Source organism: Scomber scombrus, chromosome 2 (genome assembly GCF_963691925.1).
Source record: "Scomber scombrus chromosome 2, fScoSco1.1, whole genome shotgun sequence".
Classification (NCBI taxonomy): domain Eukaryota; kingdom Metazoa; phylum Chordata; class Actinopteri; order Scombriformes; family Scombridae; genus Scomber; species Scomber scombrus.
Window position 1 is genome coordinate 16,151,559 of NC_084971.1, and position 22,854 is coordinate 16,174,412.

At 42.4% G+C, this 22,854-nt stretch overlaps 2 protein-coding genes across 6 annotated transcripts in view; one reads left to right on the forward strand and one right to left on the reverse strand.

The window, feature by feature from the left end:
* The window catches only part of LOC133990231 (transcription elongation factor 1 homolog), a 91,593-nt gene that overhangs the window by 58,564 nt on the left and 10,175 nt on the right, over positions 1-22,854 (reverse strand). The gene's annotated exons all lie outside the window — the stretch shown is intronic.
* LOC133990173 (nuclear factor 1 X-type-like) overlaps positions 1,609-22,854 on the forward strand; it is a gene marked incomplete in the record, with an annotated part of 106,904 nt that continues 85,658 nt past the window's right edge. For 3 of the 5 annotated variants that reach the window (XM_062428348.1, XM_062428368.1, XM_062428405.1), the window contains 2 exon segments: positions 1,609-2,144; positions 9,301-9,384. In XM_062428348.1, the coding sequence (XP_062284332.1) occupies positions 2,142-2,144; positions 9,301-9,384 (87 nt within the window). 5 annotated transcript variants of the gene reach the window in all.

Sequence of the window (22,854 nt, forward strand, 5' to 3'; positions counted from 1 at the left end):
TATCATGTTTCTCTGTTTATTTTTAAAGACCATTTTTCTTTTTGTCATGTCGCTTTGGGGCAACATGGTGCCCTTCGGCCCAACACTTTCATTCATTTTAAAAAAAAATAACAATATTATTAAACTTGCTGAACGTCAAACCAGCACATTTAAACATCACTTAGTTCAATCTGAAACTCATCTTATGTTTTTAACTTCCCTCTGGCCCTTTTCCTAAATAATCAGAGAGCATGTACACATGTGTTTTACTCTTGTCTCTCTGATGTCTTGGACGGATTTCTTGACTGCTGTTGAGTCTCCCAGACTTAACAGCACTTTCTTTAATGACTAAAGAAAAAGAGCCTTTTGTGTTGTGGAGTTATTTCCCCACAGTCAGATCTTTTATGGCTTACAATATCTCTGCGCTCCGTAAAATCTCAGTCACATTTAATCCTGTTGCTTCGCTGCGTCATTCTGTTAGGAGACAGTAAATCTGCGTTAGTGTTTTTGAAAGTTAAAGCTTGCAAAAAAAATACCACTGGTGCCATTAACAGTTGCCACGAATGACACTATGAACAGAATAGTTAACCTGGTGCATTTGTCATTATCCTACCAATCCAAACGTGGAAAGTCCCTCTGAACCTGCTCTTATCTACTGTTGATATTTTGGTTAATTTGATCAGCTACATGGAAACTGGGAGATTACTTGTTCTACGTGACTCCCTTAAATGAAACTCATGACCCTTTTTATTGTTGTTGCTTGAGCTTGGCTCCAGATTTTGACATTTAAAAAATACGCAAATCAAACTCGTAGCAGCTCTACTCGGACCCAGCCACGATCGCACAGTGAAACCTACAATACATGCAGGCGGTAGGTAGGAGCCACTGCAGCCTCTAATCCCCGCCGTCCGTGATTTAGCCCCTGGTTCTCCTAATGCTCCTAAAGCCCCAGCTGCTCCCCTGGCTGCTCCGCTCTCACCACGACAGACTGCACACCGCTCACTTTATTAATAATTCACCTAATAATTCACCAGTTCGATGCTCGCTGCCGGCTGAAGCACCGGCCCCCACTTTCACTGTAAACAACTGCCCCAATTCCCCGTTATTATTTTTTCTTGTGTGTGCGTGCGTGAAAGGGCGCAAGCTGGTGAGGTGAGCTATATTGTGGCTGATATTTGTTGGGGAAGGGAAGTGTTAGGGTATCTTTCGTCGCTACCGCAGCGCACGGAGAGCTTCCATTTTACGCACCGAGACATCCACACACAACCCCGCTGAAGCCGGACCGGGCTACGTGTCGCTGTGCAGGCATTCTGCTGTCGGCGAAGGTTATAGCGATTCGAAGAAGCACAACCCCACGCTGCTCTTTCATCTTGTCTGCTTTGAGGAGGAGGCGGTGAGGGACCAGGGGTGTCCCCCCGTTTGTGTGTAACTGTGTGTGTATGTTTGTGTAGAACAAGCGAGAGGAGAGAGAGGGAGAGGGAGAGGGAGAGGGAGAGGGAGAGCGAGAGAGAGAGAGAGAGAGAGAGAGAGAGAGAGAGAGAGAGAGAGAGAGAGAGAGAGAGAGAGAGAGAGAGAGAGAGAGAGAGAGAGAGAGAGATACGAGGGTAAAACAGATCGGACGCGCGGCGCAGGAGACAGCCGCTTTTGGACACGTTTTGGAGACAGAAGCTGCCAGACTGCAAAGGCTACACACGGAAGAATAATATAAACAAAACTTACTTTGCAGAATCTCTTCCGTCCATTCATTTAAAAAAAATCGTGTTATTAATATTATTTCGCGGGAGTTTTAAGCGTCTCCCAATCTGCTGGACAAGTTTGGCGGCTGAAGGACGCACCTCGGGACTTTGACGCAGACGTCTCCCTGACTTCTGGCTGCTGGACATGGGCTCATCTGAGGCCAAACAGCGGTAAACGGAGTGCTCGGTGCTGCTTACCTCTTTTCCTCCTATCTCTTGCAGAGTGGACCCACTTTTGAAAGAGCGTGTTTTTTCTATCTGGGCCTAAGGCTAACTTGTTTAAAGGTCCTTTTTTTTGCTTCCGGCAACAGCGAAGAGACCAAGTCTTCCTCCCTCAGCCCTCACTCCCTCTCTCACTTTTTTGGAAGCTGAACGTTTAAAGGAAAATGGGGCATTGAGAGGGTTGGCAGATCTCCCCGCGCTATAATGGTACGTGCTGTGTAACTCAATAGTTCCTCTCTGTTGGGTTTATAGGGTGAAGTCTACTAGACTGAGTATACACTTAACATTGCATGTGTTCAACTGTATCCCTGCAGTTATCTTTTTGCCTTTTCGTGTATCTGTAAGAATATCAACACTTTGTTGCATACAGGTAGAAGTAACTTTGGAGTGTGTGAGGCCATAGATGACCATACAACAGCCCAATGCACCTGTGTGTGTGTGCGTGTGTGTGTGCGTGTGTGTGTGTGTGTGTGTGTGTGTGTGTGTGTGTGTGTGTGTGTGTGTGTGTGTGTGTGTGTGTGTGTGTGTGAGAGAGAGAGAGAGGGAGAGATAGACTGCGTGTCATGTGCAGAAGTACCGGTAGCCTAGTAGTTAAAAAACAACCAAACTCACTTTCATTTTGAAAAAAACAACAATTATGCTAATTGCCTTATAGATGTATTGCTCCCTAACAATGCCTTTTTAATGCAGCTTTATTTTGTTGAGTGCATTGCATTTTTTGTGAACTGCATGTCTTGTCATTTTGTGCACGTTGTGTCCCTGAACCGTAAACAAAGACATCATTAAGTCTCTAATATAAAAATAATCACTTTCCTACTGTAAGTGAAAAGACCCTTACTGATGGGTTAACAACGTACAGGCTGATGTGTTTGCAGATGCGTTTGAGTGGCCCTGTACACACAGATTGACAAAGTGGGGGCTCATCCTCCTGCGCTGCTCACTCAGATCAAACAGAATAAAACACACATGCGAGCGCAGTCTGATGGTTGCTGCACAGGAGATATGAAAGGCCGGCATATAGGGACAGAGAGTGTGGGCGGTATTTATTTTGATTATCCTGATCATCATGATATTTAAGCATCCTTTAAGTCAGCGTGGCGCAGGGCTGCTGCGCCGTCCTCCACCTTGCACCCGGACTGTCTGAGGCGGCTGCTGTTTTTATCAATGGGCACTTCATTTGCGTAGTTGATGACACTTTATAGCGACTACAAGGGGGTGGGGAGGTGAGGTGAGACACAGACCGTGTTTGTCCCCCCAGAACAAGTGCTGAGAGTGCTTATAGAGAACGCAACATGAATAAAAAGCAGATAACTTGATCTGAAAATCAAGAGGATGAATCTCTGGTCGGATTTATCTATCTAAATCCTACAACAATGTGAACGTGAATAATATATGTTTTTTATCCTCATCTCTAAAATGTTTAAGATTTTAATACAGAATAACAGGCTCTTTTTTATTGCTTTTATTACCTTATGATCTGTATTATCCTTTAAGTTATAGCTTTTTCATTATTTACTGAAATTGTGACCTACATTATTGATTCATTTTATTATGATTAACTCAAGAGATTACAGTGAAATGTACCATAATGTGTCTGCATTTCATGTGTTCTTCCGTTTTTGAGTGTTTGGTTTTATCCACAAATATTTTTCTAAGTAACACAGAAATACAACCTAGGCAAGCAATACAGCCACAATTGAAACACATAAGATATTTCTGTTGAAATAATAATGTAACTCCTTACACACAATTGGACTCCATGAATTAGACATGTTGGCTCAAAAATACATTACAAATAAAATGTAAAACTTTATATAGGCTGAAACACTATTTGGATGTAATTTGGAAATGGAAATGTCTTTGTCTCACCAATAGAGACAACAAATACTCAATAAAAAGACACAACACAAGTAATCAGCAATACTGCAGAAGATGTGCAATAGTTAATACAAATTACTGTATTTTCAAAATCTTGCAGCATACATGAATGTTTCTGTGCTGGTTATTCCTTGTATTGATTACACATGGTGCAAAGGTTCCTTTATATGTCTTTTTGTTTGCCAAAGGTTCTCCAAAGCATTACACAGAAAGTATTATCTATACATTCAGAGTAGAGGGGATATTTAGTATCATCAACGAAAAGCAAATGTCTCTTTTACTCAGCATTATTACACAGAGCATCCATGACATGTATTATCATCAACCAACTTCACAGGACTAACTTGATTCCTGTGCCCCACATGAAGGACACATTGTCTGCACTCTGTCACAACAGCAGGAAGTGAATGCATGTTTTAATTTGTTTTCAGTATCAGTGTTGCATAACTTTACAAAGGGGTCTCATGCCAAAAAGGTTTGTTGACCACAGCTGACATGACACACTGTCATACCTGCACACCAATGCAGAAAGGCCTGGAGGAGCTTAAAATGTTAAATTGCAGGCTTCATGTAATTTGTGATGTTAGCTGTCCAATTATCTGTCTATATTTCTTAAGTTAAACGCAACATTAGACAATGGTTCATAATTGGCAGCGATATTACAGTCCTCATTTAGTTTTGATTGTGGGTCTATAATTTCACAGTTGGTTGTACTGCGGTTGTTGTTGAGAAAACCTGCCAACTACTGAACCTGTCAGTCAAATCAAAGCCAAGACTGTTATTGGTGCCAAGCTGAGAGGTGGGCGTGAACCATGCTTTATTATTAAAAACATTTTCAAAGTGTAATTTTTGAAATTGAAAGTAGGCGAAACATTTGAAATAAACTCCACACGCTGTCTCATTGAGTCATACTGAGTGTGTGTCTGTGTGTGTGTGAGTGTGTGTTTTGTATTGAAACTCTATGCTTCCTGGTCTTTGTGGTAAACTCTGCTGTATTAGAACCATAACCGCAAGAAAATCTCCCCATGGATCAGTCCTTGTGTGACACAAAGGGCTGATTGTACCAGCCCAAACCTCTTTGTTAAATGCACTTAGCCAGTGTGGCTAGGCCTTAACTGAGTGTGGTTAGACCATTAAAAAAAAGCTTGAATACTGATCCATGGAGGAAAAGAGGTGTCAGTGGCGTTGGGTTACCTACAGTGGATGGAGCAAGCAGTGAGGCAGCGAGATGTTGCAGCCTGGAAAGTTCAGTGTTACAATTGGCATGGTATTATCTAAAGGCCACAGTCTATAGCCTAGCCTGTCGAACAAGATCACTAGTTGACAGGCAAGTTGCCAAACTGAGCGAATCTTGGGGTGTGTCACAATGTGTGCTCTGTTTAAACTTGTTTCACCGTAACAGTTTTGGTGAAACGATGGGGGTTTTTTTGTGTTTTTTTTTACACTGAGTAAGGACAGCTTAGGGCTCCTATAGTTCAACATCTATTACTTACATGCAAAACTTTCATCTCACTTATTTGCATATTAGAACTTTTTATACACACACACATGCACACACGAACACGTCTGAATTTGAGGCATAAGTCAATTGCTTTTTGCTTAAGTCATGTGAAATTATTTTATACTCCTGCCTCATGCAGTCAGGCCACCTTAACAGAAACTGTTCTCGCTGTATGCCTCATGACTTATCCAGAATCCCACCGTTTACTATTGTGTAAAACACAACTGCACAATTAAGCCAAATGCAATCTTCAGCACTACATCTTGGCTGTACTTCTGATCCAACAAAACCTTCAGGACCCACAAGTGGAGTGAAATAATTAGCCCCACTCTGCTCAGCCATCCATCTATCCTTCTTTTTTTAATGCGACCCCTCAGTTTCTCATCTTCTTTCTTATTCTCCCTGTTTTTCCCCCTCACCCCCCCCTGAGATGGCTGTGTGAAAAATCATATTTTTCCAACATTTCTCCCTGAGGTAGCTTTGGCAGGGACTCACACGGCGGCCATTTCTGCCTTTCATACACCCCTCACACACCGTGGAACAGATCGCCAGTGCGGCCCGGCGTCTTTGAAGTGGTTGCCATCTCACGCAGGTTGGCTGGACTCTCTTCTCTTTCTCTCTCCCCACCCCCCAGCCCCTCCATTTTTATCCCGTGCTTTAAACTTGGCAGTGTTATTTTCAGCCACCAAATCATGATTATAAAAATGCATTTAAGACACAATGGTGGTGATAATAATTATAGTTTTTAAAGATGGCCTGACAGCAGTGATGGTGGTTGTGCAGCAGCCAGAATAAATGGTTTCTGGAAAGGGAGGAGAGGGACGCACCAGGTGTGTGAGCAGTGTAACTTTTGTGTGTGTGATGAATAGTGTGTAAGTGAGTGTGTGTGTGTGTGTGTGTGTGTGTGTGTGTGTGTGTGTGTGTGTGTGTGTGTGTGTGTGTGTGTGTGTGTGTGTGTGTGTGTGTGTGTGTGTGTGTGTGTGTGTGTGTTTGTGTGTAGCTGCAAATGTGAGATGTAGAAAGACAGAAAGATAGAGAGGAGGATCATTGATATGTTGCCATTCATGTGCTTTAAAATGGAGCCATCTGAGAACAAATTCCACCATCAGGGCCTTTCATACACAAAGCTCTGTGGAGGTGTATGTGTGTGTGAGTACATGTGTGAGAGTGTGCGCACAAGTGTGTGAGCAGGTTTTTGGAGATCTCACCTCCAAAGAATTTGGCCATATGGTCGTCAACACATACACCCAGAGACAGAGAGAGAGAGACAGATAGAGAGTGAGCCAAGGAAGGACTGTGTGCGATAGAAAAAGAGAGAGTGAAAGAGAAGTGTATTCTTTTGTCAGCGGAGGCAGCAGGAAATGCAGTTTAAAACAGATCCTATACCCCTACCTTAGATCAGATGGCTGAGACAAAAAAAAGAAGAAAAATCCTCCATCGCATCCCCTGCATGTTTGCGGAGTGGGAAAATCTGTCTCAATTAACACATTTACATTGGGCGATGATGGACTCCAAATAGGTCACTGACTCAATCTCCCGCCTCCGAATCTTCCCTCTAAAATGTTAATTAAGGAGGGCTTTGAGATTTTTTCGCTCAGGGCTGGCCATATGGGCTGGGCATATGTTCTATATATATAGTACAATATATAATTCATACACTGCTGCAGGAGAGAGTGTTTGGGGGCCTGGAGTTTTTTGGGGTTTACTACAAAGGGAGTCAGTATGTTCTGGCCTCCCCAGTGGCAGGTACTGAGCTTAGCCTATTCATTAGCTTTGTGTTATTCACTGTTTCACAATGGGACTGAGGTTCATCAGCACCTGTCTCTTTGGCTGACAACATAAAGACAGCATTTAAATTCCTATTTGTTGGTTGGTTAATATGAAATGAGAGCAAATCGTCTTTTGTATAAGTGCAGTTGCTTATTTGTGTGTTTTTGAGACACTTAGTTCAAGTTATAGGATGGGTGATACAGGGTCTATCAGAGTGATATTTAGTGTTTATAAATGGCTTTATGTGTATGAAGATATTTTCAAATACATGTTTCCTCACACACTCCCAGTCGAACCAGTTGTCCCCATCCACCCAGACGTCCCATTCACTGACAGAATGAGGCAGTGGCAGCCAATGAAAACAGCCCTTTCCCACCCGCAGCTTTTTTGGGTTCTGACTCAACCAATCAGTCGGGGCTTGCTCGTGCACCTGACCCTGTTTCTGGCCGAGCACAACCAATCACAGAGGCTCCAGCAAACCTGATGCATTGTTGTCTGATTGCTGGTACAATCGGCAGGCTCGCACTGGTGCGGAGCCCCACACAGGTGCTGTGGATCCCAGCCATCATTCTGACCAGCAGCCAATCAGATGCATCATCTCATTATCAGACACACGTGGCCTGGCAGACTCAGAGTGTTTGCATTTTGTCTTGTGTGTGTGTGTGTAGCATGTATGTGTATGTGTGCATCTATGGAACTCTGCTACCCCCTTCCCATAATGCTTTGCTGCCTTATCAGCAGGCCTCTCTCACTCCTTTCCTGGCTTCATCCTCTTCTTGAGACTCAACAATGGGCACTGTGTTGCCCCCTTTAGGAGCTGGAGGCCTCAACAATAAAAAGAGACTAAAAATGTAAAAAAAAAAAACATGTTTATGGACTAATAAAGATGATTAGAAATCGCACAATTGCAGAAAAATGGAAGGTTTGCGAGTGCAGATTATCTGTAATAAAAAGCCGAGGGGAGAGACGGGGGAGAGAGGGAGAAAGAGAGTTAGCTGTACAGACCTCTCATTGCGAAGGATATGAATAGCCTTTGTTTTCACCACAACTCAGGGCTGTGTGGTCTGCCAACGTCTGGCTCTTATTATGGGGTTTGTGTCTGTGTGTCTGCGTAAGTGGCATGCACGTGTGCGTCGGTGTGTGCCTGTGCTTGTGTGTGTTGCTGCGTGCGAGGCAGAGAGTACATAGGCAAAGAAAAAAAATGTGTATACGTGCAGGTGATTATATTATTTTCAAGAGGGTGACACTATATATGCGTGTGCATTTAAACGTTTCCATACAGCAGATACACTGTTTTCTCTCTGCTCCTGTTTCGCTAAACAAATGTGGCATGGGGTCTCAGGCTGGCACAAGAGTGTGTGCACGCTTTTTTATCCGTTAAAGTTGTGAAATGAAATAGGATTTCACAGAACAGCACAGCGGCTGTGGGATTTGGGCTCCCTTCGGGTAAGTAGAGTGGGATAGGTTGATCCAATCAACGGCAGAACTGCAAGGAGAGCCCATTTCACAGCTCCAGGCCCTGCCAGAACCCTGCCTGCCTGCCTGCTTGACTTAGAATACAAATGAAGCTCCCTGAATGAACACTTACACACACATGCATGCATACACACTGGTACTTACAGACAGTCTGGCTGGGGATGTATAGTGGAAGAGCTGTTAGTAAGTGCTGTGCTTTCTGTGGAGAAACTAGACCAGTGAGGGTTATAGGACTGTCCCATATTGTACAGGAACATTTAAGCACTGGTTTATCACACAAGGAGATGCATAGAAAAATGTGTGTAACTGGGGTGAGTCCAGGTTACAACTGGTCACAAATATCCTTCTGAGTCCAAACGAATTCTCAACATTTTGTGGCAATGATAGTTTTTTTTAACTGCACAGGACTGGCACAGTGTAGATAATTACTCCAAAAAAATCAGGTGAATACTGAAAGGAACTGTACATTCACAATGTTTTGCTATATTCTATATGCCTCCCAAATTAAATGTATTGTAATTGTGTTGTTCTTACTGGAGTCTCATTTGAAATAACGGGTCCAAGCATTCAGTAAAATAGGTGAACATTAAAATTTCTGAGGCCTCAGTGCCAAAAACGGTTGTGATTAACGTTCTTTGAGGGATGCTAATAATATAACAAAATAGCTGTGCAGATAAATTGATAAAATCCTATTTTTTGCCTTTGTAAATAACTCCTTCTTTGTTTTTTTTTTTTTAGGCTACTGACACCTACCTGGTGAACGACGATCCTCCTAGAGGCCCAGGGATGCCTGAATGTTTCCTCGTGTCTGATACTTATAGGGTATATACACACACATGCACACATCATAAGCTCTTTTCATCTGTCCCTGTGATGTTAATGATTCAACATTTATTTCTTGGACGCACAAACAAGCCCAGTCCATTAAGAATAATCTCTTTCTTTTCTTTATAAAGATTTACAGCCGTTGAGAGAGGGAGGGCACTCAGAGTAAAAAAGGCTCATCGGTGCATGTAGTACAATCATTTTTATGGGGTCAAACCTCAGTGTGGGGATGAGGTTCTGGGGTTAATGTATCCACGAAATAGATCTACATTTATAAGTGTTGACATTCGTCATCCAGCATGCCTATCTATGCACTTCTTCCTGCACGTCATCATTATGAATGTCCTGAAATTATTCATTGACTATGCTGATGTGTGGAAGCAGTGCCCTACAAAAACACAGTGTTTCCTCATAATGTCAAAAAATATTTAAAAAAATATTATTTATGATCAGCAGTAGTTTCTGGACACGTTTTCTTCTCCTGGAGGACAAAATATGCTGCAAAACATTACAAAACTGAAGACATGATATTTTTTGCAGGACCCTGTGTTCTGTGTTTAATATGTACTGCATGTGGTCTTTGTCATATAATTGTAAACCCCCCCCCCCCAAAAAAACCCATCACATTTCTTTCAGGTTGATGTTGCAGATATCTGGTGAGACTGCCTTGAAAACACTTCCTGTCGCCTGTGTTCTGTAATCTGACATGTTGCATTTACCGCTTAAATTAAGGAATGACGACATCTGACTAGGAAAATAAATCTATACATTTTCTTCCCGTCGAATGCAAACATGGTAGAAACTGAATAATCCAAACCAGTTGGAGTAAAACGTATGAGCAGCCATTGCACACAGTAAATACATAAAAAGCAGCTGGCGTGACACATTGCACTACTCACACACTCAGATTGCAAACAGATCCATAGTCTCTGGGATCCACACAGTGTATGATATGCTTGTTAGCCATAACGGCCAGTCAGCCATTTCTCTCCAAATGCATATGCCTGTATGCATTTGATTGGCGTGCACCCTCCCAGAGCACACATAAACAGCTTACTCAAACAATATTTACACTGTACAGCGTATAAACGCTACAGTTACACACATTTTCCGTCCACATATTTCCTGCCTTTTGAAAAGGGAGCCTCAACCACCTGTCTCACATATTTAGCATGCTAATGGCAGTATCAGTATGCTACATCACTTTCAATATTTAATGGCATAGCCAAAGGCAGTGGTAAACAGCAAGTATATGGGTGGTGCCGTGTGTCAAGGGGAGACCACGACACACTAACTTTAGACACGCCATATGTTTTTCTCATGTGCTTTATGATAGCAAACATAGTCTCGGATCTGCTAGAATACTGTGCACCTATGAGAGGTTTTCATAAGTGACGGTCAGACAGGACTGCACACACAGAAAGAGAGTTTGGAAAGAAAACCTGTGCTTCTGTGTTTTGTAACTCCTGTGGTTGCTATAGTTTGTTTGTTATAGCCAAGCGCCTGTGTTGAATACTGAGATGGACGTCTCGGCCCAGACTGCAGCCAGAGACAAAGACGGCCAGTAAAGTCAGACAGACGAAAAGGGACAGTGTGTGTATGTGTGTGATGAGGACAGCCGAGAGAGAGAGAGAGAGAGAGAGAGAGAGAGAGAGAGAGAGAGAGAGAGAGAGAGAGAGAGAGAGAGAGAGAGAGAGAGAGAGAGAGAGAGAGAGAGAGAGAGAGAGAACAGCAAGAGGTTATAACATAGAAAAAGAGAAAAAGGTTGCTAGAAACAGCCACTGAGAAACAGAAAAAGGGAAAGAGAGAAGGGGAAAGCGAGGGAGCACACAAAGGCTTCAGGGTTTGGGCCTGTGCCGTGGTGGGGTGTGGTTTGGAAAGAGGAGAGAGTATGGGAAAGGAGTAGACTACACCTCAGTATCCTTCACTTTCTTGCACTTTTTATTTAGCTTTTAAGTGAATTCCTCTTATAGCTGTTCAAGTCTGTGTATCTCATAAGACATTTGTGCTGTGCTCATATATGTTTGTATGCTGTACATTATATGCACATGTGTCTGTGGTGTGAGTGTCTAAGTATCCTACATAGGCTGAGGTCTCGTAAAGCTGCACAGCTTCATATCCCCCTGAAAAACTTGGCATTCAAGCACTGGGGTGACTTCAACCCCCGAAACCGCACCCTTGTGCACACACACACACACACACACACACACACACACACACACACACACACACACACACACACACACACACACACACACACACACACATCTTGCAAGACTTGCACACTCTCAGACATATGCATATACAGAATTGTATTCACACACTTCTAAACACTCTCACAATGCTTGTGCACGCACTCTTGCTCGCACACATGCACAAGGCAGGGGCTTATGTATAATTGCAGGCACTCTGCCTGCATATATGAGTTTGATTAGGCTGAGAAGCAGGGAGCGGGTGAGGATAGAGCCAAGCCTGATTAGAAGCAGAGTATATCGCTTCCATACAATAGGAGTCACAATGAAACTGGTTTAGACCACTTTGTCCAAGTTCAGGTATCTTTTCCCTCTGTGTACATATACAGCACACTAGAATATGACTTGGAATTGGTTAAAAAGGAGAATAAATTACAATCGTTCAGACTGCAAATATTGCAACTTGCTGTAATAACTTTGGACTTGTTCGGTTGCCTTGTTCAGCATGCTGGGAGGTCCCTAGAAATAGTGAGAATATTACTGTGCTTTTTCTGTTGCAAACATATTGTGTTGTGTGGTGTTGGTTTTTAACTTTAAAATGAGGAGCTCCTCAACCCCAAACTGTACAGTGTCTTTAGCCACAGTGATGCTGGCAGGATCAGGCCTCAAATCCAGCTGTGACACATTGTAAAATTACTTTAAAAACACATTTTTGTCCACATTTGAGCTGATGTTTCAGCTGCGTCAACAGCACACGTTTAATTTACAGTAACAAATACTCAAGTTAAGGACATGGGGCCCCCTCCACTTAAGACACTTGAGTTGGTTTGTGTGTGTAGAGAGCTTTATGTCACCCTCCAGCTGACGGGCCGACAACATATCACAGCAAAATCTGAGTTGTAAATTTCAAACCTCTGTTTCTATTTTCGTCACAGTTGGGTCCACTTCTGCATTTTGAACAAGGGATATGAAAGTTGAAAAAGGATCATTTTGAGGAAATCTGCCTCCTCAAATCATCAGTTTGTTCTGTACTTACCACTAATGTTTTTAAAGATTGGTTTCATATTATAATACTATTAAAATTAAATTCTATAAACATCAATATGCAATTGATACCACAGGAAATAAAACAAAGATTAAAAAAACATGTTGGCCATATATAAAAAACAACCAGGAGATGAAAGTCAGCATTAACACACCATTGAGATACTAACACAAATTGTCAGTTGTATCAATGTAAAGTAACTCTTTTTTTTTTTTTAAGAAAACAACTTAAGGTTATTATAGATAGATAGATAGATAGATAGATAGATAGATAGATAGATAGATAGATAGATAGATAGATAGATAGATAGATAGATAGATAGATAGATAGATAGATAGATAGATAGATAGATAGATTGATTGTTCTATGTCACTTTATAATAACTCGAAATTCAGTAACCATTTAACCAGCACCTTGATGCTTTTCGCAATCTGACGGGAAGAACAGAACAAATGCAGAAAAATTGCATTTCAATAGTAAATTTAAGTAGGAGGCGCCTTGCAGAGCTGCGAGTACAGGTGGTTAAATTATACAAATATTTCAGATATTCCAAAAAGGATTTTTTTTTTTAAAAATATCGTAAAACACGATTAGGTGACTGAACTCACCACAGAGCACCGCAGGCGCACTATAAGCCCCTGCAGGGCTGCAAGAATACTGTATGTGCAACGATCTCTCTTCTACCGAAGCACTGATTCTTTTTTTTCCCCCTACAAAGAATAACTTCAAGAGTTGGTGATAATTTCAAATATCCAGTTATGTTCGTGTCGATCTGAGAGAGAAGCGGGGCGGGAGAGAGAGGGAGAGAGCTAGAAAGAAAGAGGGAGGGAGAGAGAGAGAGCAGCAAAAACTTTCCCCTAAAGTTAGTGCGGAGCTTTCACTGCGAGTGAGGCGGGGTTACAGCCTGGACTGAGCCACAGCGGCTTTGCAATGCGGCACCGCAGCGAACCTCCATCCAACTTTATTATCAACAACTCCAATTTTCATCTCTAGACACAACCATGTACTCCCCTTACTGCTTGACACAGGTATGAAAATAATCGCCGTATTTCATTGCTCCTCTTCGTTGCTTTTTTTTCCCTCAGGCGTAGTGCGCCTCCGGTTTACATGGTCACAGTGTTGTGCTGTCTGTCGTGCTGCTGCTTGTCATTTGTTGCGTTTTAAGGACCTTTTTTCCAGCTCTGCTCTCTTTTCCCCGATAGTGTTTAACCTCCCTCTCTCTCTCCCTCTCTCGCGCTCTCACTCTCCCCCTTTCTTTTTAATGGCACTCCTCCAACGGGCTTTCTTGTGCGTCTCATTGCGCATGGTTTGGAGAGAAAATGGCGCTTCTCCCAAATCTATTTAATATAAAACGGAGGCTGGAGAAAGGGGAAGAAGGGCTCGGTGCTCTGACAGTTAGCGATTAATTACAACCAGCCCGAGGCTTTAATCGGCTTTGTCGACAAATATAATAAACTACGGATAGACTTCTGATACGGCTGCTGAGTTGTGGACAGTTTATTATTTTATAGGAAGGTTTCTGACCCGCGACTGTTCGCGAGCTCTGCCGGTCTTCACCCGCTGTCTGAGTTGGGGGCTTGTGGGGTCACTGTGGACACATTCATAACTGTCCCTCGTTTAGTGAATTCAATTTCAGCAGCATCGTTTTGAATTAAAACTAAGTTTTTTATGTATCCCGAAGGCGACAGAGGGGAGGTTGTGTGTTTGTGTATGTGTGTGTTTGTGTAGGTGTGTGTGTGCGAGCGCGTGCAGAGTCTGAGCAGCATGTTTCAGTTTGATTAACAGAAAATACAGTTTACCTTTAGAAGCAGTAGAGATATTATTCAGACCTATATGTTTTTCAGTTTGGTTAGCTATTCATATTAAAGAGAGCGTGAAATTGAGCTTTTGAGGGGTTAACACTAAAAAGTCTCGCTTTACCTTGTGCGTAATATCAAAGGCCGTTTGAGGAATCGTTCAGTTACAAAGTTGTGTACAGGTCAATCAGTGTTAATTATTGTTTGTTAATTATAAAATATTCACTGTAAATATTCAGATCAGTTTTGTGCGTTATTGGACAAACAGTCTCAGCTTTGACCTGTGTAAGTTGCGGTCCTCACCACGCACCTCTGACACTTAATATAAATGAGTCAGAGTGATCTTTTTTTATCAGCTCAGTGACTGAAACCAGACTTTAATACATTTATATTTTTGTAAACAATTTGTAAAAAATTCACATTACAAATGAAAGTTTAATTCCTTCACAATAACAAAGGCTAGGTTGACCTTTAAGCCGATTTGACACAAGTAAGATAAAAGCCTGTTATCTCTTCTTTTTTTATGAATCTTGATCACAGTTTGTATATTCCTGTCATGTGATGAATATGTCTTGTTTCACAGTATAATCAGTCTACTTTTGTCTGATTTAAACAAGATCATATAACAGCTCCCAACAGCAAAGGTCAAGCTATAAATGACCCATTTTATGTTTTTCTTGGCAGCGCCGCGCTTTCTTAACCGCTGTGAATGAATACATATTAAAAGATAAGTTTTATAATCAGTATATAGTTCACAGATGCAGATTTTCAGCCACTGCAGAGTTAACAGATGAGAGTTACAGACGCGCCGGGGTTCAGCTTCAGGCCGCCACAGCACCGTTTCTCTCCCTCTCTGCTGCTCGGCTTATATATTTAAAAAACATCTCTGTAAAAGTGATTTTATGTGTCAGTATTTCATCATCCATCATCTTTAATAATCATTTTGAATATGACCGGATTGTCTTTAGTTTTTGTCTGTATGGTGTGGATTTATTTGTCTGAGGCCGAGAGCCTCCAATATCCCGAATGGGTTGCAACATGCACACGTTATTCAGCCTCGACATGTAGGTATTGAGGTTATACACTATATTTTAATGCACTAGTTTACACTGTGAAATGTTTTTTTGTACTATAAAGTCACTTTTTAAAAATTATGGCATGTGCGTAACATTTTTCAGTGGTGCAGTAAGGTCACGGCCTGCCGCCCTCATCTCTCTTTTTTACTGAGTGACATTGTTTTGCGTTACTATAAGTCGACATAATATTTCTTTTTTTTCTAAATCTATTTGCGGTAGTATAAAAGTTGTATGCCATATGGGATAAAGCAGAGGAATTGTAATCATTCCTTTCCTTAAACAGAACAGTCTGTCGTTTGACGAGCTCCGTGGAAAACATGTGGATTCCTTCTCGGTGTTATTTCAGGCCTTCTAACCAGACTTCAGTGTTTTTACTGAGTAGTCACAAACAAAGAAGACGGCACTGCTGAGAGCCAAATGTATGTTTCATCACATCACACATAATATTTTTAGTAGTACTGTACCAAACTAAAAAAAAAAGCCTGTGTCTAAATTAATTACACCAGTTATTATCTTTTGACCTTTCTGGCGTCTGAGAGTTTTGAACAGTGAGGCAGACATGTTCTAATCAATAGTCTATTTGATCCGTAAAATAAGTCCAACAGCCCTACTGCATATTTAGTACAGATAATTTTCCAAGCCTGGTGGTATGAGGCAGAGAGAGGTCCGCATCGAGTTTCCTCTTTCTTTCCATTAATTAAAATTAATTGGCAGCAGATCCTCTCACACGAACGCCGCATGGACTCGTGCTGCCAGTATGCGATACATATTGATCTGCTTAGGCTGCTGTTATAACGACTCCCGGCCCTGCTGATGGATATCAAGCAGTACGGATGTGTTTGCATTCTCTCATATCTCATTGAGAACTTGTGTTTGTATTTAGAGGATATAAACACCAGTCACAAATTAACTTGGTAACGTGCGTCATGTTGGCGGGCAGAGGAGACAGTTCTCTGATAACACCTGTAATTTAAACTTGGCTTGAATTTTTCTTTAATCGCCAGTTTTATTGATTTGTGGTTTGATACGGAGTAAGGCGGGATTGTTTGTTGTTTCTTTGTGTGTGTGTGTGTGTGTGTGTGTGTGTGTGTGTGTGTGTGTGTGTGTGTGTGTGTGTCGCGCGCGGACGCGTGTCCACACCCATGCACAAATGGATGAATTATGTACTTTCTGTCTGACTCCATTAAGATGTGTTCTTCGATCTCAGGCATGTAAATAATTCACAAATCATACAAAAAACAACAACATGTAAAACTGGTGTAAACAATCTACTATGTATTATTAATGCTGATAAAAGCTTTGCTGGAATGGCCTGGTAGGTAACGGACCAGATCAGCCAAAAGTGTACACATGCAATTTGCCAAACAGCACCGAGAGTGTTTTTTACGGGCTACGTGGCATTGTTTCACATCCCTGTGACGGAAATGCATTAGCATAAAGTTTTAATGTCGTATGAAGGTCGCGGAGGCGTCGTTAATTAAAACTTTTGTATGCTGCGTTTTTGAAATCAATTATTTCAGACTCCAGTTAAGTCCTGCTTATCCAAACGAGATGTGGGCTGCGCGTCTACTACAGCGCGCTTCATGAACACTGCCAACTTCTGAAGCTTTGCTGCAAGCTGATGAGATGTCTGACACTGTGCGGGAGATTGTTTAACTATTACCCGCACAGTTCACACGCAAAAAGTTTTATTTGGACGATCAATTCTCGCTCGTGAGCGCTTCATGTCCAATTATTTGCAGTTCTGAAGTGTTTTTTTTTTTTAGATTTGAAGATCAAATGAGTGCTTGAAATTCACTCAGCCGTGCAGACTGGCAAAGCACTTGAAAGCGTGCAGTGAAAGCTATACATACTGTCGCAATGCCATACAGCTATAGCAACAGAAAAAAAGTTGAGATTTTGTAGTTAAATGTCTGGTGATGGAGATGAAGGCACCTATCATCTCAACAAACGAGTGTTTGTGAATCAGCGCATATGGAGAAACATGAAGTCTGTGTTGCAATATGTTTGGAACCCACACAAGCAGTTTGCCTACATTGTCCTATTTTTAATGAATCTTTCCATCTTTCTTTGAGCCCAGTTCTATTGTATTTTTTCTTCCTGTTTTTACATATTTGTCACTTTAAGTCAAATTTTTCAGTTTATTGAAGGTCAGACATTCAAGACATTCTCCTGGCCATAATAGCTGTTCATGTGTGTGTGTTTCTGTGCATGCATACAGTATGTGTGTGTTTCTTACTTCTTCCCCGTTTTGGGCCGATGACTCTCCTGCGTCAGCCCTCAGTTCTGGTTTCACTAGGACCGGACGGCGATGGCCTCTGTGCTGGTGTAAGCTGAGGTGGGCCTGCATTATCTGGTAACATACCAAGCCTTACTGGCGTCACTTTGCACCCCACACACACACACACACACACACACACACACACACACACACACACACACACACACACACACACACACACACACACCCTAATCCTGCTCACACTGAGCTGTTTGGTAGGCATAGCACAGGCAGCAGAGAATAGGTTTGCTATAGTGGACGGTAGGCTGGGTAAAAGTGGCCTGCCAACTGTGCCAGGACGCCAGGCAGGCAGTGGGTTGCAGGCAGAACCCAGGGGTACATTGTGTTCTTTTTACTTATTCATCCTTTCTGCTGGAAGCAGACCAGGTCCACCTTACACTGCTTGGCCCAGAGCGAGAGCTGGTAGGCAGGGATGGAGGGATGGGACGGAGGAAGGAGCACCGGGGAGTGGGAAATGGCACAACATGTCCATGTCAGTTAAGCAGTTTCTGAATAAATTTTGATTACATGGACGGAAAAAATCCCCACTTGATTTGTGTGAGGGATTTGTGTTCAATCCTGAGGTTTTTTTAAACTGCTCAAATCGAGTTCATCCCAAGTTCAAATATTTGAAATCACATGTTAAAAGTTAAATGTGTTTGCATTCATAAAATCGTAGTTTTTGTTTTGAGCATTTAAAAAATTTGCAATGGGAAGAGCCTGAAAGGCCCCAAGCTAAATCCTGAGGCAGCTTGTAGCCAGCCCTCCTCTGTGTGTGTGTGTGTGTGTGTGTGTGTGTGTGTGTGTGTGTGTGTGTGTGTGTGTGTGTGTGTGTGTGTGTGTGTGTGTGTGTGTGTGTGTGTGTGTGTGTGTGTGTGCGTGTTTGTGTGAATGTGTGTGAATCTGTCTTGGAGGTGGGTTAAATCCACCACTGTGGTACTCTGCTCATCCCTTATCTGTGCAGTCTTCCTGACTGCCCATACTAAATGGATTTATCATGCTTAACCGAGGCAGTTGGCACAACAGGGTAATAGGTGGCTGTCCCCTGGATAGATGGGCATGCGTGTTTGTGTGTGTGTGTGTGTGTGTGTGTGTGTGTGTGTGTGTGTGTGTGTGTGTGTGTGTGTATGTGTCTTTGTGTATGCAGATATATGTTTGTGTGTTTCCATGTAAATATAGCCTCCCCCCTGTCCTCTGCCTCCTAGTGTGGATTAGGTTTAGGCTGAACTGTGGCCAGTGGAAGCGGGCAGCCCCTATAGCGGTCTTATGTTGGTTTGTGATATAGTTGTGCTTACCAAGTACACACACGTACACACACTCATCTGAAATCAGACAGAACAGTCACATATGTTATAGACAGATAGACAGACAGGAGCGACAGAGTTAAAATCACTCCAGTGTGCTGATTCTGGGAACGTCTCCCTGATTTCAGCCTTCGCCAGCTTTTGTCATGAAAGTAGAAAGTACTCCAACACTAAATATACTCAATTATCACTTGGAGCTTTTCTTGTTGCAACGTTCACTACTTGATATCATTTTATTCTTAAGAGAGAGAAAAAATTAGGTACGTAATATGAATGTGTTATTGATTGATAATTGGATTTTTCTCCCTCTGTAAGTTATTATTTTTCTCAGGATTGCTTGTCAAAGGTGTAACAACTAGCAGTTTACAGTAATTTAAAGTGAGAATACTTAGGTTTGCCAGCAACTGATTAAGATGAGCAGATAGTGGAAATGTGAGGAACCCGTGAGGAACCCAGGGATGAGTACTGTGCTCTCCTCGCAGCTGCCCTTCACCTTCATCCTCCTCCTCTTCCTCCACCCCCTCCACCTCCTCAATTAGCTCCCTTTAAAAGCGAAGTAACGGTTAGTGAGAGATCTCCATTGTTCTAGGATGAGCTTCGGTTGTTGTTGTTGTTGTTGTTTGTCTCTCCCTCTCTCTCTGTGTCTTTCTCCATCCCCCTCCTCTGTCGCTCATTGGTGTGTTTTTCGTTCTTTTTGATTTTCTCAGAGGCTTTTTTGTGGGGGTAACCCCACTGAATGGGACAATGCAGCCTAGCGTGAAATTAAAGCTCTTAGTTAGTTAGGAGTTGCTCAAAAGAGGATTTTACACATGCATGCATTCATACACCCTCCCATACGCTATAGATATAGCTAATTAGAGGAAGTACACCCTATGTCGAGCATCAAGGGCCCAATTAAAAGAATAGGGGGAACCTCTGTGCGCATGATCTACGCCAAATCAGCTCTGTGAAAGCATTTCTATGCCTTGTGCGTGAACAGTATGTCTGCCTTCTTAATCCAGGCGGGAGAATATGGACAAGACTGATATGAGAAACGCACAAGTTTCATTAACATATGCATGTCACGTACGCGGTAAGTAAATCAAGAAAACAGTCAGATTGATCATCCTGACAGGCGAGCGTCTGATTCGAAACAGATTGGGCTGCTCTTGCTGACTCTTCCAAGTCTCGTTTTGGAAGTAGTCTCCAATGAAATGTCTGTCATCCATGCACATTAGAGTTTTTGTTGTTCATGTCAAAGGAATCTATTTATGCAATTTCACAGTACAACATTGCCATCTGATGACTGTTTTTCTTTGTCAAATAACTTTGCATGCTTCAAGAAATGAAAAGCATTAAAAAGTTACAATAAATGCAGCTTTTACAATCGCTGTTCTGCATATAACGCTTTAACTCGTGCAAGTAGGTTTACTGTATCTTTAAATCATAGTTGATGTAAATACATTGGACCTACTATATAACCACTACAGCCCACTGTGCTGAATGACTACCTAAGGTCATTTATTTTTTGCCTGCACTGTGTGTGTGTATGTGTGGTAGTGTGTGTGTGTGTGTGTGTGTGTGTGTGTGTGTGTGTGTGTGTGTGTGTGTGTGTGTGTGTGTGTGTGTTTTGCCCGAGGGAGCGATAGCTGAAATATCCAACAGACCTAAATAAATATATGTACTTGACGCAAATGCACCAACAATCTTCCAACCACCATGCACCAACAGTCTATACTCACATTATTATATCAAGTAACACACACACAGAACCAAAACACACACACACACGCTTTTGTTCAGCCCTATTTCCTCAGTGTAACTACTGGCCACAGAGGCCTGCAGTCCCAGCAAGGCAGCCAGTGAATCCAGTTAGTGAATCAGACTTTGTGGAACAAAGTGTGCTGCTCTCTGATCCTCACTCTCTCCCCTTCTCTCTCTCTCTCGGTCCCGCTCTCTCCCTCCCTCTCTCTCTCTCCTGTTGAGAGAGCTGGCAGCCTGCCAGGGGTGGAAAAATCTATAAGCCATTGCGTAATATACCATATCTTTACCTTGGTTGAACCCTGTGCAAGATCCACAGCTGTGTGAGCGCACAAACAGAGAAAAGAGTGTGTTCAAGCCTGTGTGAGACAGACAGAGAGAGACACAGAGAGTGGCTTCTTTGTGGCTAGTTTGCAGTGTGTGCCCTCATATAAACAGTATCACACCACTTTGATCAAATGCTGCTGACAAAATATTTTTCTAAGTAGACTGAGCATGGCGTTCTGATCACTTTCTGAATGCCAAGAGGAAAGTAAGCCGAGGACCCATAAAATGTATCTGTTTTTGAGGCGGGTGATGTTAAAAATGGAAATCAAATTAACTTCATGTTTTGCTTTAGTGACATATAAACTCCATGGCAACACCACTGTACTTCCAAAGGCAGTGGCATAAGTAATATTCAGTACTGGAGTTACTTGTTCTCCATGCATATCTTTGGAATGGAAATGAATGTACAAAGCCGTAGGCTCAGTGGCTACAAGGCTTTTAATATTGTGCTAGTTCGAAACATTGGCACACCTCTACTTATTCACACTTGCATGAGTTTCGGCTTTGTTGTTTTGATGTGTTCGGTGCTCTGTTTGTGCAAGCGCAGGCCTCTCTTGCAGTGTCCATATGCACCTGAAGTTTCCTCGGGAGCCGGGAGTGTTTGAGCTCCTAAGAGAGGGAGTGTAATGTTTTTATTGGACGCCTTTATGGTAGGCCTTAGTAACTGACTTTCGAACTGTTCTGTTGAGTGTTTTGATACTGTACATTCATCTCTGTAGTTGCTCTTATCACACACAGATGAGACACACTTTGTCCCACACGTCATGAAAAAATGTAGATAAAGACAATAATAAGCTGCTGACAACGTGTGGATCCCTATTATATGATAATTAAAATGAGAAGAAATGCCAAACATCGTCTAATCAGTTTTCATCTTCACTAATATGATCCACTCAGCCGGTGATATGGGCCATCCGAATATCACATGCTTGGACTGATTCGTTTTTGATGGTGGTGATTATTATTAAATGGTCTGTAATGACTACTGATAATCCCCACATGCAGCCGAGCACCATGGATTTGCTGGGAGGCAGTTGTTTGTTAATGCACCACTGAAACCTAAAACACATGCAGATGTGTGTGGGACTAAAAACCACAAACTCAATTGAGATCCCTGCCATTGTTTTAGTGCATGCTCATGCTTAATTTTTACCGGCTTGCTTATGGAAATTTTTCAACAAACGTGCAGTTTCTCAGTGCGAGGCTCCCATATTAAACTCATTTAGCTTCCTCCCCTGTCAGCTACAGAGTGTAAAGGGTCAAACTGTGTTACTGCGGTGATGGTGGTTTGGCCAAGGGGGTGGAGGAGCGGGGGGCAGCTGTATGAGGGAGGTAGCTTCAGTAGACAGGATTACAGTGGGTGAGAGAGATATACAGCATCATTTTTCACCTCATGTATTGCATATGTATTTTATGTGTGTGTTTTCATTTGGTATCTGTGTGTGTACTGTGCGAATGTGTGTGAGTCTGACTACTGATTTGTTTGTGTTTATTGACTCAAAGAGACGGGCCGTGGCTGCGTACACAGCGGTGTACGGGTGGCAGGGGTCCAGGCTTGGGGGAAACGTGTGTGTTTAAAGTACACACAGGCCTAATTATGCTGATTTAAGCATTCTTGCGGTCCTCCCTCTGGCTTGTGGTGAGTTAACTGGCACAGAGGGTATCCAGCAGAGAGAGAGAGTAAGAGAGAGAGAGGGAGGGTAAAG